We start from the raw sequence: 18,846 nt of genomic DNA on the forward strand, positions 1-18,846 counted from the left end.
TAAGCTATCTCCCTGGCTCTTCATTTCCTCAACTATAAAACAGCCCCTTTACCCCAATGAGAATATTTGGGAGTTTAACCCTGCAGTTAGCATATAGTTAACTGTTGACTTTGAAATAAAAAGCTATATTAAAAGATCTGTAGGTATATACATACATACATTTTGAGGAAATAACGCAGTGCATATTCTTTCTTATATGATCTGCACAGCAAATGCTTTTTGTTGAGTCAATATCTTTCAAGTTCACCATACAGGACATGGTGCCACTTTCACTGTCTCCCCAATTTGGAGTCAACGGTTCCACGTCTTTATTTCTAGTCTGAAGGCAACTTTAACAGTTTAAGTTTCTAACATGCAGCTAATAGGAAACATGCCAAGGAGAAATGTGTGGTGACTCCAGAGTTTCCTTTGTAATTGTTGCAAATGGAAACTTCTTTGAGTTTAATAGTGGAAGTACTAAATACTATAACAAGCAAAAATGAGAATCCTGAGGTTTGAAATTAGGATTGTCATGATTTTCCTTCTGAAGAAAAGGTCTTGAGACTGTAAAGACACTCCTTATCTAGGCAGCACAGAAAACCATTACTGAGTAATTCCTCAACAATTAGCAAAATGATTACTTGTGACTCCTTCAAAATGATTACCTGTAATTCCATGGATCATGACTTCTTTCTAAATTATTTACGTGATGCCAGGGCCTCAAAGAAGCATATCTAGTAAGAATAATATGGGTCTTGGGAACTGAGAAATTAGTTGAAGTCTCAATTATGCTAAGTTATTACCTGTGTGACTTTTGGCAGTTCATTTAGCCATTTTGATTCTAAGTTTTCTTATCCAAAAAGGGGAGTTTAATAGCCACAGCCACCTGATAATCTGGGTGTGAGAACCAAGTGATATTGAATATGTAAAATGTAAACTGCTTTTTTTAAACAAAGGGAACTTTATTATTATTACTCTACTATTTTATAATTATATATCATTTTTATAATTATCTATGATTTAATTCCTTAAAAGGAAATAATGATGATTTTTTTAAAAAATTATTATTTGCTTTTGTCACTACCTGAGATGTCAATGTTGCACACCCACCCCTGGAGGGTAAGAAATCATAGTTCTGCTACCAGAAGACCATATCTGGAAGTCAGAATGCCGTGTCCCACTGCATACCACTAAACCATGAAGTTTTTATGGTTCCTTTTTTTAAAATTGGAAACTTCTCTTTAAAGGGGAGATTCCATAGACAGTCCCCAAACAACAGATAAGATTCTTAATAATCCCATATGCATGTAGTGTGCTTTGAGGTTTTCAGACTCTCTCTCTTTTTGCTCCTTTTAAAAACTGGTGCTTCCATTAAGATAAGCACAGAGAGCCTCATTGAAGACCAGCAGGTCAGCCAGCATCTCCATCATAAAAAGCGATACCTTCGCTCACAGAGAACTTGGTTGATCCCTCAAGATGCGCAATGGTCCCTTTCCTCCTCACAGTCAGTTGCCCCTTTTATTTTTGTCAACAATGCTTCCTTTTGACTCCTTTCCCTCTCACTAGGAAGTGAGGCCCTGACGCAGACACAATACACCTCTTCATGAGGAAGGCAGATGAGTATGTGCCAGATGGGCCGAGGGGATTACAGCATGTTTCCTGCTCCCATGGTGACTCAATGGGGCTGGAATGAGAACTCATCTTATTCAAGAAGTCAGCTTCCCCTGGCAGAAGTATGAGTCACAGTTCCTGGGTAGAGAGCTCCCTTACCAATGGCATTTGGGGAAGGGACACTCCTTGGATGGATTACAGTAAAGGTCATTCAAAAAGCAGCTCTGTTCCACTGAGGAGGAACCAGCTCTCATTAACTTCAGAATTCCTTGATCTTTCAACAAGAGAGACATGGTCATCTCTCCTTTTCCTTAAAGGTGAAGCAGAACATGGAATTACTGGTACAGATTTAAACATTTCTAGTATAAAGCTAGCCAGTTTGAGGGGGTATTAAAGAGGGTGATATGGGGAGGACACTTATTCATCAATTTAACATGTATGTATTGAGCACCTACTATGTCTCTGTGTGTCATTCATCATACCAAATGTTTGGAGATCAAACAGATGGACAAGTCTGTGCCCTCGGGTAGCTAAAACCAAGAGACGGAAGTAATGATGAAGAGAAGGAGGGAAGGAAGAAAAGAGAAGAGGAGAACAGGTGTTTAGGGAGAAAAAAGAGTGGGGAGGAGGAACAGAAGGAGGACAGGTAGGAGAAGAAGAGAGAAGAAAGAGTTAATGTCATTCAGGAAATAATAACCGGTATGAAGAAAATGAAAGACAGGAGAGGAATAAAAAGTGATTGGCAGGGTTGTTTCAGTTGAAATGGACAAGGATGGAAGGAATGTGAGTAGTTAACATTCAAACAGAACTAAATCAAACAAGAGCAAATTAACAGTGGGGGTTATATTCAACATATTTAAAAATCGGGACTCATGGAGTCAGTCACAATCAAATGAGAAACACAAACAAGTAGGAGAAATGCTGTGATTCTAGTATACACCATCTATATAGCAGTGTATCTCAATGAATATCATCCCTTGTTAAAATATATCCTTTCCTCTGTGAAGTCCCAAAGGGCCAACAAGTTTAGAAGTTATCTCTACTTTCAGCTTTGAGCTGTACTCTGTCCTAGTTATTACCCCTCCTTTAGAGCTATTTTTGATTTCTAATACAATGCTTTAAGTGGCATAGAAAACTGAAATGCACCCAGCAAGGATGATCAGGTTGGTAGGAGGGCTCAAATCCATGCCACGTGATGCATAGTTGAAGTTATATATTGCAGAACACTGGGGTCCTAGTTATATAATCGCTGATTCAACATTTCTGAAGCCTTCTCACATAGAATAAGAGTTAAAGCAAAGATATTCAAAGTATAGTCCATGGTATTCAGGAGAAAAAAAAATTATAATGGGAATCTTTTTTTTTTTTTTTCAAATGAGGATTCCCACATTCCAGCATTAAATTTAAAGAAACATTGCATTATCTATTTTCTGTTTCAATCATACAGCTGAACTGAAAACATGTATGGTAATGACAAAGAAAAATTTCTGTTTGTACTAAAAACTTTCTAAAAATGCAATCAATCCAAAAATACAATGGGTGATCACTAGTTAGAAGTACCAGGGGATGATTCTGAACAGCAATGCTGGAGATGAGAGGAGATGGCAAAATATGCACTTTCTAATATCAAGGCCCTTCCAACTCTGAAGTCATATGATCCGGGTTGATAATGGCTTCTCATTTTTTCAAACTCAGTGAAGGTCTTGGCTGGCTCCTCTTACAAAGTAACCTCCCAGGAAAGAATGAGACTACAGACAAGTCCTGTTTTGTTTTTTTTTGTTTGTTTGTTTTTTCCTATACAGAAGTATTACGGCAGAAACCCATCATTGGTTTTTGATTTGGTTTATGATTTTTGGTTTGGTGTCTGGTTTGTTTTTTAGGGGCTTAGTGATCTATTAACCACTGAGGCCTTCCTCACTGCAGGCTCAAGCTTGAGAAATAGACAGTGCTACCATCACTGCCATTTGTTTTCCCATTGGTCCTAGGGTAAAGGAAAAGAAGCAATCTTCTAATTGTCTTGAAGGTGACGAAAATGTCCTCTATCTATACACAATGGACCACATTACCGAAGTGTCCTGTGTCCATGAAGACTAGAGACATCAATGATTCTATCACCAGATTCCTATCACCAAATTCTTCTACATATGATTCTGTGCTACCACAGAAGATAATGGACAGAAGCATTATTTTCTTTTAAATTAGTCTTCAGAAAGAGTGGATACATTGCCCTGAACATGACTTAAACTTCAATTGATTGTCAAAAGTCATTCACTTACCTGAGGCATCAACCTGCAGGATCCCATAGAAGCAGAGACTCATTACACACCACCGAAGTCCCATCCTGTCAAGACAGACACGAAGGTAAGGCAGAGCATTTGCTACTCTCCAGTGTTTAAACAGTAAAAACTAGAGCATAGGAACATTGATCATAGAGTGAGAGCGGCTAGGAGAGTTTTATAATACCAACAGGTTTAGTTATTAGAGCCTACCAATTATAGGGGTTTTATTTTGTCATTTATTATTTAACCTCCAAATTACATATACATAAGGAAACCCAGACAAGTCAAAGTAACATAACCAAGATCCTTTGGCTAGAAATAGGTGGCACTATGATCAAAAACCAGTTATCAGGTTCCAGAACTCTCTCTTAATCATAAAACTATAACTGCCTACATAAAACATAATAATATATTCATCTGGATGTTTGACCAGGAGTCACATTTCTGGCAGAGAAATTTTACCCTTTTCTGAGGTCCTTTGGTCCATTCCTGTGGAGAATATTTTAGGAACCAGGTACTTTTCCTTCTTAGTGATGAATGGAAAATCTAGAAGTCCTGGATGCAGACTTAGTCTGTCGTCCACCACAATCTGAATTTATATTAAGGGGAAATGTACAAACTCTCTGCCCTGCTGCTCTTACTCTTCTCACTGGAAGAGACAGATGATGAGGCAGGAGTCCAATTTCTGTGATTTCTAGCCTTCCTACTGATAACCAGCTGAAGCTGCCAACATGCAGAAACCCTGCCCTTGCATTTGGTTGTGTGATCTTTAATGCAGAAGACCTAGAGATTTAACAACTCTGGAAGGAATTTATTTTCTTCATACCCTGGATATGTCCAACCACTGGTAAATCCTCTGTAGGTTTATAAACCCTGAAACCTGGAGATGACTCAGAAATTCCCTGCTCAAGACATTTGCTATCTGTTTTGAAGAAAACAGCCATACAAAGACGCTTACAGAGGTCTTGGTAACTTGTCCAGATCATGTTTCTGGAGAGTGACAGAAAGGGAATTTATACCCACATCAGGCTGACAGCTCTTATCTCAAAAAACCTATGATGCAGTTGGGCATGGTACACAAGCCTGTAATCCCAGCTACACAGGAGGCTGAGGCAGGAGGATCACAAGTTCAAGCCCAGCCTCAGCAACTTAGCAAGACCCTGTCTCAGAGGAAAAAAATAAAAAGGTCTAGGAATGTAGGGATATAGCTCAGTGGTACAGTGTCCCTGGCTTTAATTATCAGTAACAACAACAAAAAAGTCTATACTCCAAGTTTCACAACCAAAGGGACCTACCATCCTAATACAGCCAAAGAAGTATTCAATAAATAGCATGATCTAGACCATCAATTAAATGTGCCACTTTTAAGAATATTACATAGAAAGATAAGGTATAAACTGGTACTGCCAAGCAGTCCAAGGTATGGTAATCCTAAAAGACAATGTAAGCTTCCAACCCATGTCACCTGTCTTAGTCACACATCAGCAACAATTTGTGGGTCATATCATGCTTCCTTCTCTAGCCTAGTCATACAAAAATTACAAAGGGTTTATTATAACACAAGCAGCTCTTTTACTGAGATTAAATGTATCTTTCTTCTCCAAACCACTCCTTTCCAATATTTACACCATCACTTTGTGGAAATCTACTGTTCCCCATTAGTTCGTGATTTATTCAATAAACATGTATCAAGGGCTAGGGGTGTAGCTCACTGGTAAAGCACCTTCCTAACGTACACAAGGCCCCAGCACTTCTTAAAAAAAAAAAAAAAAAAAATCAAGGAGCATTTTCTGTTTACAATTTACTATAAACTAACTGCAGGGGCCTCTAGCAAGCAAGATATAGAGCCTTTTCTAAAGGCACTTCTCTTCAGAATAAACTCCATTCAAACCACTTCAATGTCATCAGCTGTGTATAAAACACACACAGGCACTTAGGAAAGGCAGAGACGTATCAGACAGAAGTTACAGCACTAGGCAGAGTCTAGCAAGGACTTAACCTGTATACAAGTAACTGCACTACAAAGTAGAAATTGGTAAAAATAGAGAGGATACAATAAATGTTATTGAAGATTAGCAAGGAAAGTGATGACTGCAGCTGAAGCAGGCACAGACTGAACACAAGAGATTCTTTCTGACTGAACAAGAACTGGTTTGGCTGGTTATAATTGAGAGAGAAAGTATGGTAAAAAAGAAACTCTTGGTGGAGATAATCTTCAAAGTTAATGAAAATATGAGACAAAAATAGGAAACAGACTATAAACAGCCCAGTTTGGCTCAAGTACAAGGTATTAGAAAAAGAACTATAGAAGAATTTTCTGGAAAGGAGAGAGCTTTAGAATCAGAACATGGCAATGCCATGAAGAGAAGACTGAAGGCTTGGGATTTAACTTAAATAGAAAATAGGGAATCATTAATATTTTCTGATTAGAGGAGTGATATAGTCATCAAGTTGCGCCTTATGGAGGTCACTCTGTTAGGCATGTATTGGATGGACTGCGACTAAATTCTGTCTTGAAACCATCTTGGGTCCTGAGGCTGTCACAGTAATTGCTATCCTCTTAGCTTTGTGTCATCTACAAACTTGATCAGTATGCTACCTATGTCCTTATCCAAGTCATTAATAAAAGTAATTAATAATTCTGCATTAATCCTTGTCAGCAAGAGCAACTAGACAGTTCATTGGAGATTCTGAGCACAAGTAATTTCAGCCCTACTACTTGGCTATACTGAAACCATCTGGCCTTCTGAACTGCTTTGGCTTATTTTAAAAACCCATGCACACCTCTAGATTTTCCCAATTTGCTTGTTTATAAGCTGCTGAACTCCTAAAGCAATACTTAGAAGACATTCTAATTAGTGTGATTGAGGACCTTAATTGTTATTCCCAAGAGTAACTGGACTACGCCAGAGGCAGCAGAGAGGTCACCAAGGTAAAGCTAATCCAAAGGTAACCTATGTGCAAAAACAAATCTAGGATGAGTCCTTCCCTGTGATGAATTAAAACAAAGCACAATGAAAAGAAATGTGATTGAAGGGGCTAGTTTTGACAGACTTAAGGTACCAAGGTTAGCAAGAGGCGGTTGGTTGCTCTGAAACTCCTTGGAGAACACTGGTTCATTTAAAATCATCTTGCATTCAACCTTGGAATTTTATTATTGTAAACAGTAATACAATTTTGGTTCTTGTTTCTTAGGGTAAGGAGGTGTTGGGTCAAAAATGGAAAAACTGTCAGAAAACAAAGGAACCTGCCTAATCATGCAACAGCTCCCTGTATCTGAACTATAGCTGAGCTTTAGATTATTGTTTTGGGCCCTATCAGATCTTGCTTTTCAGATATCTGGAATCTACATATAATGAATTCCCAGCTAGGTTTTTCTGTGTTATTCATTTTATATACTGTATGAACATTTCTATATGTCCCACCTTATGTATTAGTACTTCTCTCACATTTAATGACATTATTTTCTGATATATCAACTTAGATGCCTAGATCATGTAGCAAATATGTATTTAGTTCTGTACAATCAAGAAAAAAAAGTTAACAAAGATTTATTAACATGTGCTCAGCACTGTAATATCTGTCCCTATATGTGGAATTTTCTAAGGTCTGCATTCTCTAGCTTGATAAACTTCAGGACCTCTTTATCTCGGAATCACCCTGACTATTGGATTCCCTGGTCGTAACAGCAGGGGATAAGCTGAAACTAGGTTTACTGCCCCAAGGCTGGTGTTGCTTTGGGTCACCATTTGTCAGTATTTCTTCTCCACAGTGGCACTTCACTAGTCCACAGGACTGAATTTATCCCAGTTTCCCAATTCCATGTATAGCTCCATATTCATACAGACTGCTCAAGGCTTGGAACTTCCACCTGGTGGTTGTCAGTTCTCCTTCCCAGAAACTTCATATTGTACCCTGTAAAGTCTTGTTCTAAACTGAAGTTATGGCTTGCATCTAGAATGTCTCCCAATGTCTCATGTGTTCTGAGGTGGGCTTTTGGGGAGTGATTGGATCATGAGGGCTCTGACCTCACCAATGGAAAAATCCACTGAGGGCTCCATGAACTACTGAGAGATGAGACCCAGTTGGAGAAAATAGTTCATTGGGATGCACCTTGAAAGAATTTATCTTGGCCCTAATCCTTTCCTCTCTGCTTCCTGGCAGTCATGAGCTGAGAAACTCTCACCAGGCCCTCTGACATCATGTTCTGCCTCATCTCAGGCTCAAAACAATGGAGGCAGATGACCATGAACTGAGATGTCTAAAACTATGAGCCAAAACAAAACTTACCTCCTCCCAGTTGTTTCTGTCAGGTTTTTTAGTTACAGTGATAAAAGGCTGACTGACACAACCAGATAAACCTCCTGTAACCATGACACTGCTATTACTTGCTTCGTTTCTGCCATGGTTGACAGATGCCCTTGGCTATCATCTGCCCAGGGAAAAACCTGGCCATTAATACGAGGGCATGAACTATAGATGGCCATTCCCATGTGGGGTCAACCCTGCTACCAAATCACTTGCCAGAGTCCTGCTGACCTCATCCATATTTTTTTCCTTTTCCCTTCTCTAATTTACTGACAAAATTTGAGTAGGTTTTGGATTGGTACAACCTTCAAAATGTGACAATCATACCTTTGAAGGACACAATGAGCTATTAATTATACTATTTTACAGAAAAGGAAATAACATTTATTCAGAAATCAGGATTATTTTAATCATCAAACTCTTACCTAGTTTATAATTTTTTTTAAAGAGAGAAAGAGAGAAATTTTTAAATATTTATTTTTTAGTTTTCAGTGGACACAACATCTTTATTTTATTTTTATGTTGTGCTGAGGATTGAACCCAAGGCCCCGTGCATGCCAGGCAAGCATGCTACCTCTTGAGCCACATCCCCAGCCCTAGTTTATAAATTTTTAATCATAAGAGAATCCCTGTGAAGGCTATTTCAAAATCTAATATTTATCAGTAAACAAGTTTTAGCTAAGGGACATAGAATCTCTAATTCTGGGTAAAATGAAGGAAACATTCTAATCTGCCTTTCTCAGGGAATGCAGCAACATTTGGGGGACTCTAAAAAGCAAATAACAGCATGTTCTTTTTAAGTATACAGAGGACATTCACCAAGATGGGTCATATCGTGTACCATAAATCAAACCATAACAAATTGAAAGTAATTGAGAATATATTCTCTTATCTATAGAATTAAACAAGACATCCAAAATAAAAAGTCTCCAAACACTTCAGAATTTAAAAATATACTTCTAAATAATTCAGACATTTAAGAGAAAGTCCCAAGGAAAATTAGATAATATTTTGAATTTGAACAAAAATTAAAGTACAGCATACCAAATATGTACCTATGGGATAATCTATTGAATTAAAGAACTTTAAAGAAGAAATATCTCTCAAGTAGATGATCTAATTAATCTTCCCCTGCAAAAAAAAAAAAGCAGGGGAAAATAAGCCAAGCAAGCAAAATGCAAGAAACCATAATAAGTAAAGATCAAAAAATACTAAAATAGGAAAACATGGGTTATTTAAAAGGAACACTAAAATTGATATACCACTAGAAGATACTCATCATGAATAATAGAAATGAAAGAGGTAATATGACTACTGATCACAGAGGCATTAAAAGTGTAATAAATCTATTCTATAAAGTCTAGGTACATAAATTTCACAACTTAGATAAAATAATCCAATATGTTGAAACCAATAAACTACCAAAACTTAAAAAAAAAGAAAAGAAAAAGAAATAGACCACCTGAATAGCCCTATAACTATTAAAGAAATTGAAATGTTTCATAACTCATCTTTAGAGCATCCAGCAAGGAACACAACCTTGCTGACACCTAGAATTCTTAGCCTCATAAAACCCTAAGTAGAGAACCAGCTAAATCACATTCTGCTTGGCCTTCTGACTCACAGGAACTGTAGTAATACATAGGTTCTTTTAAAGTAACTTTTCTAGTAATCTGTTACAGTTGTAACAGAAAATAATACAAGAGATCAACCACATGATATACCATATTCATGAACTGAAAGACTCAACATTGAGAAGATGTCAATTTTCCCCAAACTGACATGTACAGATTTAAATAATTCCAATCAAAATCTTAGCAAGATATATTTTTAGATACCGATGAGCTAATTCTAATACTTATATGGAAGGATAAAGACCCTACAATATTGAAACAATTTTTAAAAGAAGAATAAAGTTGAAGGGTACATAATACAAAGAGCCCAATTTTAAAATGTTCAGTCATGAAGAGATAATTTACGAAGAAGGATATGCCGGAAGATAAACATGTGAGAAGATGTTCAAAATCACTAACCATGAGGGAAATGTAAATTAAAATCACAATGGAATACCATTACACACGTTTCAGAATAAATTTTTAAAAATTATTGAAAATACCAAGAGCTGAAGAGAATGCAAAGCACCTGGAACTCCCATACTGGTGGAATATATAATAGTACAGACTCTCTGGAAAACAGTGGCTGTTTTTGTATAAAATTAAACATCATCTTGCCATAGAGCCAGCAATCTCACTCCTAAGTATTTCCCCCAAGAGAAATAAAAACTATGTTCACACCAAAACGCTCTACATGAATATTTTAGTAGCTCTACTATTAATGGCCTCAAACTGGAAACAACTCAAATGTCATTCACCAGGTGAATGGACCAACAAACTTTGGTGCGTCCAATAAAACAGAATATTATTCAGCAGCCTTGAACAATGAGCTTTACGTATTGTTATTGATAAACACTTTGGATGAGCCTCAGAGGAGGGTCAACCTACTGTATCATTTCATTTAAATGACACTCTTGAAAAGGCAGACCATGGTGGTCAGGATGGCAGATGAGAGTGACTACAGAAAAGCACAGAGGAACTGTTGAGGGACACAAAACAGTTCTGTATCCTGACTGTGGCAGTAGTTACATGATTCAACACACAAGAGAAAATTCATACAGCTCTACTGTAAAAAAAGTTCACTTTTATTGTATGCTGATTAAAAATATATATTTAAGTGGAATCATTTTTCTTTTTTAAAAAACTGAACAAATGATTTTTGAGCCCTTTTAGGCACTTAAAATAAATGAAGGCTGTTTTAACCTAAATATGGTTTCTATTTTCAACGTTCACTTTCAAAATAACAGTCTTGTCATTAAGCACTGAATGTTCCAGAAAAGTCCAGCAATAGACACACAGGGAGAGATCAGTGAACTGCCTCAACTTTTGGCTTACCAAGCCAGTGCTGCTAACCTTTACTGATAGAACAGCAGAGACAAAGTTCACAACAGAAAATATAAGCACACTCCTCTTAGGTATTGCCTTCCCCCATAGCTTCAAAGTGCTCAGAACTCTGAGAGAACAGATATAACATAATATACCACCTGCCATCTTTGGAAGCTTGGAATAGAATGTGAGCAGATTGATTTCCTTTTGTTCTTTGGTATTTTGAATAGCAACATGCTCTCAGGGGTGAGGGAAGAAATATCACCATGAAGTCCTGTGTCTCATGGGGAGAACTAGAACTGTGTTTTCAGAGAGGGAGGTGAAAGAGCAATTTATAAAGAGCACTGAGTTGGAGCTCTATGTTTGATTGCATGATCTTGGACATCCTGAGAAGAGAGGTGAGGCAAATGCAGTGACCACTTAGGAAGAGCTCTAACCCATTCACTCCTCATGACCAATGTAAGACTGACACGCTAGGGATTCATGGGAACTTCTAAATGAGTTCAGGAGTGGGTGGAAAAGTTGAAGATGAATGTCCCTGTATATGGACACTTGAGGCTAGGGAATGATAAGAATTAATACTACCTCACTATTTGTTGTGAGGAATATTCTTGGAAATTCTGGTGGACTTAGCATGGTCAGTATCATAAATACTATCAATAAAGATTATTTTCAAAAACAAGCTCAAGCAACTTGGTCCACATTTACAATGGACCACTGTGATAATGGTCATATTTGCCGTATCCTACTCTAAACTCTTGGTCCAGGTTTAGTGCTGTTTCCAAAATGTTTAAAAAGGAGCAAGTCAAAAGTTAAGTTTGGGCTCTATTACATCCAGAAAAGCCAAGATTATAATGATAGGCTCTATGATGAAGACTGACCTTCTGGCCCTCAAATCCTCGTTTTTAAAACTACAGTAAAACCTTTGGCTTTCCTATCTCATAGAGTGATTATAGAAGATCAAATGATGTTCCCAACATGTGGAAAGAGGCTCTGCAAGTATAAAGGCTATATTAATACAAAGTGTTAAAATTTGGTTACTATGAAATTAGTTTGATTTTTGTTTTGTTTTGCTTAAATTTGAATGAAGCAAATGAAACAGAGATCTAAAGTCAAAAAGGCAATATTTTGTAACTTACTGAATTCAGATTAGAAAATGGATTACCTTTGCAGACATTGACAGGGAGGAATAAAAGTGAAGCTTGTGGGGTCTGATAATATTCTGATTCTTTGATGATGGTTACCTAATGATGCCTTTGTTAAACAAAATCAGTAAGTTGTACAGTTATTTATGTATTTTACTGTTAATGTGTTTCTATAAAATATATAGGACAGTTTTTGCTTGTTTAAAATTAAGGGGTGCTTAGAACAATAGGAAGCCCAGAGCAGTGGTGCACACCTGTAATCCCAGTAGCTCAGGAGCCTGAGGCAAGAGGATCACAAGTTCAAAGCCAGCCTCAGCAAAAGCAAGGCACTAAGCAACTTAGTGAGACCCTGTCTCTAAATAAAATACAAAATAGGGCTGAAGATATGCTCAGTGGTTGAGTGCCCCTGAGTTCAATCCCTGGTACCCCTAATAATAATACAGGAAAAAACTTACAGAAGGTACAGAATACACACACACACACACACACACACACACACACACACACACACATATCTTCCCTTTTAAACCAAAAAAACCAATTAAGTCCCACACATACCCGTGACATGAAAAGAATTTATCCCCAAAACCTCTAGGGCTGGAGGAAGGAAAACTGATGATGAGAGGTTCTAATATTCCTCCTGTTTCACTCAACAGATATTTATATAGCTCTGAAAACAAACAGGAAGAAGATAGAAATCCCTATCCTCATGGAGGTGGTAAGCCCACCCCCAAGAGAGCTGTGCTGCAGAGCAGGGACTGCAAAGCACATGAGTGCTACCCAAGAGGAGGAAGCAACTCACTTGGGCCATGCGGTGTCATCTGAAGTTCAAGTAGGAAATTTGGGATAATTACAACCACCACAGACACAACAGAGTCATATCACCTTATGGACCAAGATCCGGTCACCTCCAGGTTATTGAATTAATTACTTTTCTAGCATAGAAAAACTTCTTGGTCAACTGAGGTTTTCACTTCTTACATTTCATGTAGCAACATGGCCACTAATAACCTCTCTAATTCAAAGGGATGGTCAGAAGGTCACAATCCTGTCTGTGAGGCTCGTAAGAGAAAGGCACATTCGTGGGCCTTTCTGTCAAGAAGGACAGAAAAAAAAAATCCTGCATCCAGGTTTTCATAGATTTACCCATCAAGACTATACACTTTGGCTTCTCAGTCTATAGCATCAAGCTCCGCTCACACCAAGCAGTATCTACTGAGCCCCTAACCCTTCCACACACTGGAATAGAAGCTGTGTACTATATTGAAATAAGTACCCTGTTCTTATAGTCAGGAATCTCACAACTTTGGAGCAAAGATACACATAAAATAAAAAGAGAGAGAAAAAAATCAGGAAAGTAAGTAGCCAAGTTCAATACAATCCCACTAAAATGTATGTTTAATACCATTGTGTCCTGTAGTGAGCATTCTGCAGATGCTCACGGATAAACCATAACAAGTCATCCAAACCTGTTATGCTTTGGATGTGAGGTGTCCCCCAAAAGCTGGCTATGAAACAATGCAAGAAGGTTTAGAAGAGAAATGATTTGGTTGTAAAATCAATCTTAACCCAATCAGTCAATTAATCTCCTTATAGGGATTAACTGAGTGGTAACTGAAGTGGTAGGGTAGTATGGCTGGAGGAGGTGGGAATCGGGGCATGGCCAGAGGGTATATATTTGTATTTGGCCAGTGGAGTCTCTTTCTGCTTCCTGATCACCATGTGGGCTGCCAAACTCTTCCACCATGATGCTCAGCCTTACCTATGGCCCATGGGGAATGGAGCTGGGTGTATATAAACTGAGATCTCTGAAACAGTGAGCCCTTAAATAAACTTTTCCTCCTGGTAGGATCTTTTAGTTATAGCAGAAAAAAACATTGACTAAAACACCCGCCACCAAAAAAAGAAATATGAGTTTAAAAAGTAATGTATCTCATATCTCCCAAAGAGTCACAATAAACACCGGCATTATAAAGGCTCAAGGTAATCTATCAAGTAAATATTGTGGTCAGCTTGGTTTAACAAAACATTAACCAAAGTTATTAGACCATGAACTCTTTTTTTCTTTGGTACAATATAGCTATTCAGGTCCCACTGGATATAGACATTGAAAGTTCTCAACTGGAAAGGGAGAGCTCAAGTCACATATCCCAGATAAATCCTCAGTCCAATAAGCAGCTGCTGGGTTTGCACTTGAGACTAAACTGGCTACCACTGAAAAGAAAATGAATCTATCTTTCCAAGCATCTCCTGCAAGCCCCACCTTCCCTCTGCAGCTTTTCCTGGTTCTCTCTTATCTTCCCTCTCCAAAAATAACTATCCTTTCTCTAAAAACTGTGAGCAGGTGTCTGTTCCTCTCCTAGATCCCTGAGAATATTCTGCCCTCGTCTGTTTTGTTTAGGTTCTGTCTTATCCACTCCCCCCACACACATTCAGACCAGTACTCCAAGTGTATATCCACCACATAGGGTCCACTGCTGTTACACAGTAAACACATATAAATATAGGACAACTCTGGGTGGTAGGAGGAGCACAACACAATCAGCCTCTGATCCTGTTTCTATTGGTCATTCTGTTTAGCTGTGGTCTTGGATTATTTATGCAATCCCTCTCTATACTGGTATCTTGGTAGGGATAACGAATTATCACCTCAAAGGATGCTGTGGGGTCACACTAAATGTTTATGAAAAGGCTTCATAAATGGTGACATGTGATACAAATATGTGGTTTTACACACCTGTTCATAGGTACCTATTCACAAGTGGCTAAGGCAACCCTCAGAAAGCAGCTCCCCCTAGGCACTGATCTAAGCAGATGTCACCAAGAGTTCTGTGACTGTCACAAGATCCTGTGTTCAGAAATCAAACATGAATGAATCTTGAAAGCCAAAGTCAGCTGTCCCTTCAGAGAGCATGCCTACCCTCGTAGCATCCCCCAATTCTACCAGAAAATAAGTGCCTTGCTAGAGCTCATTCATCAGACTAGAGCCAAACCTCCCCACCCCCTGGTTCAGGGGCTGGAAGCCCTAGGCCTCCCAGCTCTCAGGAACTCCCCACACTCTCTTACAAGAGAAAAGGTAGGATGAGCCCAGGACCCTAGTCCTGACTGCACCATTAACTCTCTGTGTGCCATGGGTGGGTGTGCACTTTATTGTCCTGTGCCTCAGTTTACATAACTACTTTTATTAGGAAGAGTTAGAGTCAACAACTAAAGTAAAGCCTTTATGAAGAACTCAGCATATGCCAAGCTGATAAAGAAAACACAGCAGAGCCTCCACATCCACTCATTGTCAGTCCGCAGGGGAAAGCAGTCTGTTTGGTATCCTCGCCATCCCCATCCCTAATCTTCTTCCTGGTGCAAAGGTAATATCACAAGTCTTCTGGGAATTTACATAAGCAAAATAATAATAATAATAATAATAATAATAATAAAAGAAAAAGCAAGTCCTAAAGAAAATCCCATGCCTCTGTATCTAAAGTGTTAAAAGAAAATCCCCTTTTGAACTAACACTGAGGAGGTCTGTGTGAGTCTGTCTCCCTGTTGAGAAAATTCTATGGCTTCTTTCACCAATTTTTGGGCACCAGGATCATCCTGACAGATGGCAATGTGCACCCACCAGTCCCATAGTCTGGGCTGTGACCTCAGTCCACCAGTTACACTGGATGGAGGGAAGGGGTGGGGGACTCCAGTCATGGTTCTTTTTATATGCAGTTGGCATTTGGTGACTTTATTGCAAATAAAGTAAGACCCTGCAATCCATCTTACATAAGAATGAAAATGAGCTGGAATTTTATAGTGTTATTACCTACCAATCCATAAACCACTAAAGACTCAAGTGACCCTAATTTCAACAAGTATGCCTTATCTTCACCATACAGCTCCTTACAAAAAAACACCGGCCTCCCTCTCAGAGAGGTGTTCAAGCAGTGCTTAATATGAGATTTTAAAATGCTTTGACAGGCAAATTGAGCAGGAGGGCAGAACATGTACTAAAAAAAATACTGACAGATAACAAGGGGGGGCATTTTGCAGCTGCACTGTAAGCTTTTCAGGGGCATTTTTCCAGTCCAAGCTGATTAATCATAACTGAGTGCTACAACATTGGAGTCCCTGTGCTAAATGCCACAGGATTATACAGATCTTACCCTGCCTAGGAATCTAGGAACTCACAACCTAGTAGGGATCTCCAACTTGGATATAGCTAATTATACCTTGTGAGCTCAAAATCCTATTCTTTTAGTTAAACATGCATTTGCTGAGTCTGCCACATAGTTCCTATAGAATACTGGGCAAGCTACTGAATCTCTTTGTGCCTTACTTTTGTTACAGGACTGGGGCCTTGGGAAACTAAGGCAGCAAGAAGGCTCCCACCCTGATTTTTGCTATCAGATCAGAAAGCATCAGAGTATCAGGCATGAGTTTATTAGAAGGGATAGGAAAGGGGAAAGGGGAGAGAACAGGTCCTCTTAGAGAGGAGACAGACTCTGTGCCTCTCTATCATCCAGTTTTATTGGTAGATCCCAGGGAAGTTTCTAGAGTCCTATTCAGATCTACCTTTTGACTTTTGACTGACAGAAGGATGATATCAGACTTTCAAGTCCCCACTGCCATGACCACTCAAGAGCATTGTGGACCATGCTGACTGGTTCTAACTGGAAGCTGTTCTTCGAGATTTTATGGATAGGGGAAATTATCCTTATCTCCCCTGAATTCTGGGACCTGGTCTGTGTAAGTATCACAAAAGTCATCCCTTGAGGGTACCTTGTGTTCCACATATTTGCATTATTTGGAGACCACATTTCTCCTGCAGATAACAGGTAGTTTACTGAGGAATATGACATAGCCTGTCCACTTGAGCCAGGCAGGGCTGCAGGTAAACTGCTTCTTGGAAAAGAAAGAATTCGGGGGTCAGCACAATGGGCCCATTTTATGGAAATATTCCCTTGAGTTTATGTTTCCTCCACTCACATTTCTCTGTCCCTTATCATTTTCTCCAACTAAAAAATGGGGAGAATAATAATTACTACTTCATACATTCACTGAACAGATTATATGTGTCAATATATTCAAAATACCTAAAAGAATATTTGCTATTATTTTTAAACTGTGCACAGCATGTCATCTGTGTTTGCTCATGTTATTAAGTAACTGAATGGGACCAAACAACATGCTGTGCAGAAGAAATTACCTGCATTTTAAAAGGGTATGGGGGTGGGGGTGATGGGGTAGGGGAAGGGGTTTCCACCAAAGGGTGAGGGGTGGGAAGACTCCCTAGAGCTGCAGTGACAGCTGGACTCTGAAAACAGATAGTACTCTGAAATGCCCCCATGCATAAGGAAGACATTCAAAGCAAAATTAAAACACAAGCAAGCCATACTTTCTACCACTGATCCTAGAACAGAAATAAACCATATTAAAAAGTGCTAATTAGACGACTATCATCCTGTAGGTATTTAGTCCCTAAAACCACAGAGGAACAGGAATTTTATTCTATCCATCATTTCAAGGACGTGCATTCCCTGGAGCTTCTAATCACATCAACGCATGGTTACCACACTCTGCACTGGGAAGCGGTACTACAGGAGTGAACAGGACATTATCCAAGCAATAGGGCCATGAAAAGTAAGTTAGATTATAATGGCACTAACAATTCAAGAATGGAACCCGTTCCCATTAGCCCAGAAAATATTTTACAACACTTTACCATTCACAAAGTTTTCTTCAAACATATATACACTTAAGCCTCTGAAGACTTCAGGAGTTTGGCATTTAATATCAATCCCCGTTTGCAGAAGTGGTGATTTCCCCAAAGTTCCACAGGTAATAAATGGGGAAGCCTGCGTTCAAACTCAAACACCTTGACACCAAATCTCTGGATCTTTCTTTTCACTGTATGTTCCCTCTCTCCTCTTGCTGTCAGTACTTTAAAAGTTAGTGTTAACGACAACAAGGCTCGGAAACATTATTTTCGACTGGAAGCTGAATGTCTATCTTCTGCTTAGCAAACAAGCTCAGCATTCATCATGTCCTGAGGAAAATCCCATGTTGCTTCATGCCATTGATCTGTAGCTGTCTCCAACAAAAGGACCTGAATGCCTGCCGTGGCCCTGGGAATTTTAAATAAGAAGTCAATGAGAGATGCTGGTAAGTGGTTCTGTAATTGTCTAGGGGCGGATAAAACCTTGGTGGAATAATAATCATATCAATATGCTGGCTACATGAATGATCCTGCAGTGAATCACAACAGTGTACTTCAACTCCAAAGCCTAGGGTGGCAGATCTGCATAATTAATCTCACTCTGCAATAACCCCACAGGGTCAGCAACATTGGCATTCTGCGGCTGAAATTAATGTCTTATTATTTCAGTCCCCTTTGGTGTTTCTTCAGATTCATGAAAATAATATCAGATGGAGCAGCTCTGTTGACACAGAAAGGTTTTAGAGGGTTTTGCCACGTTATATAAAAAAAAAAAAATTTCATGTAAATCCTGGTAGGTGCATTTGATACATAGCTCTAATAAATACATCTACCAAATTCAAACCTCTTGATACATTCAAATTTTATTCTCAGATTAACTTGGACCC

General features: G+C 38.8%; 1 protein-coding gene across 2 annotated transcripts in view; it reads right to left on the reverse strand.

Annotated features, from left to right (window-relative positions):
• Window positions 1-18,846, reverse strand: part of IL1RAP (interleukin 1 receptor accessory protein) — a gene marked incomplete at its 3' end in the record, with an annotated part of 132,307 nt that overhangs the window by 86,902 nt on the left and 26,559 nt on the right. For both annotated transcript variants that reach the window (XM_081301812.1, XM_081301813.1), the window contains exon 2: window positions 3,867-3,931. In XM_081301812.1, the coding sequence (XP_081157938.1) occupies window positions 3,867-3,930 (64 nt within the window). In that variant the 5' untranslated portion in view covers window position 3,931. The remainder of the gene's footprint in view (window positions 1-3,866; window positions 3,932-18,846) is intronic.

Source organism: Spermophilus citellus (assembly GCF_964194105.1).
Source record: "Spermophilus citellus genome assembly, chromosome: 7".
NCBI classification, from domain to species: Eukaryota; Metazoa; Chordata; class Mammalia; order Rodentia; family Sciuridae; genus Spermophilus; species Spermophilus citellus.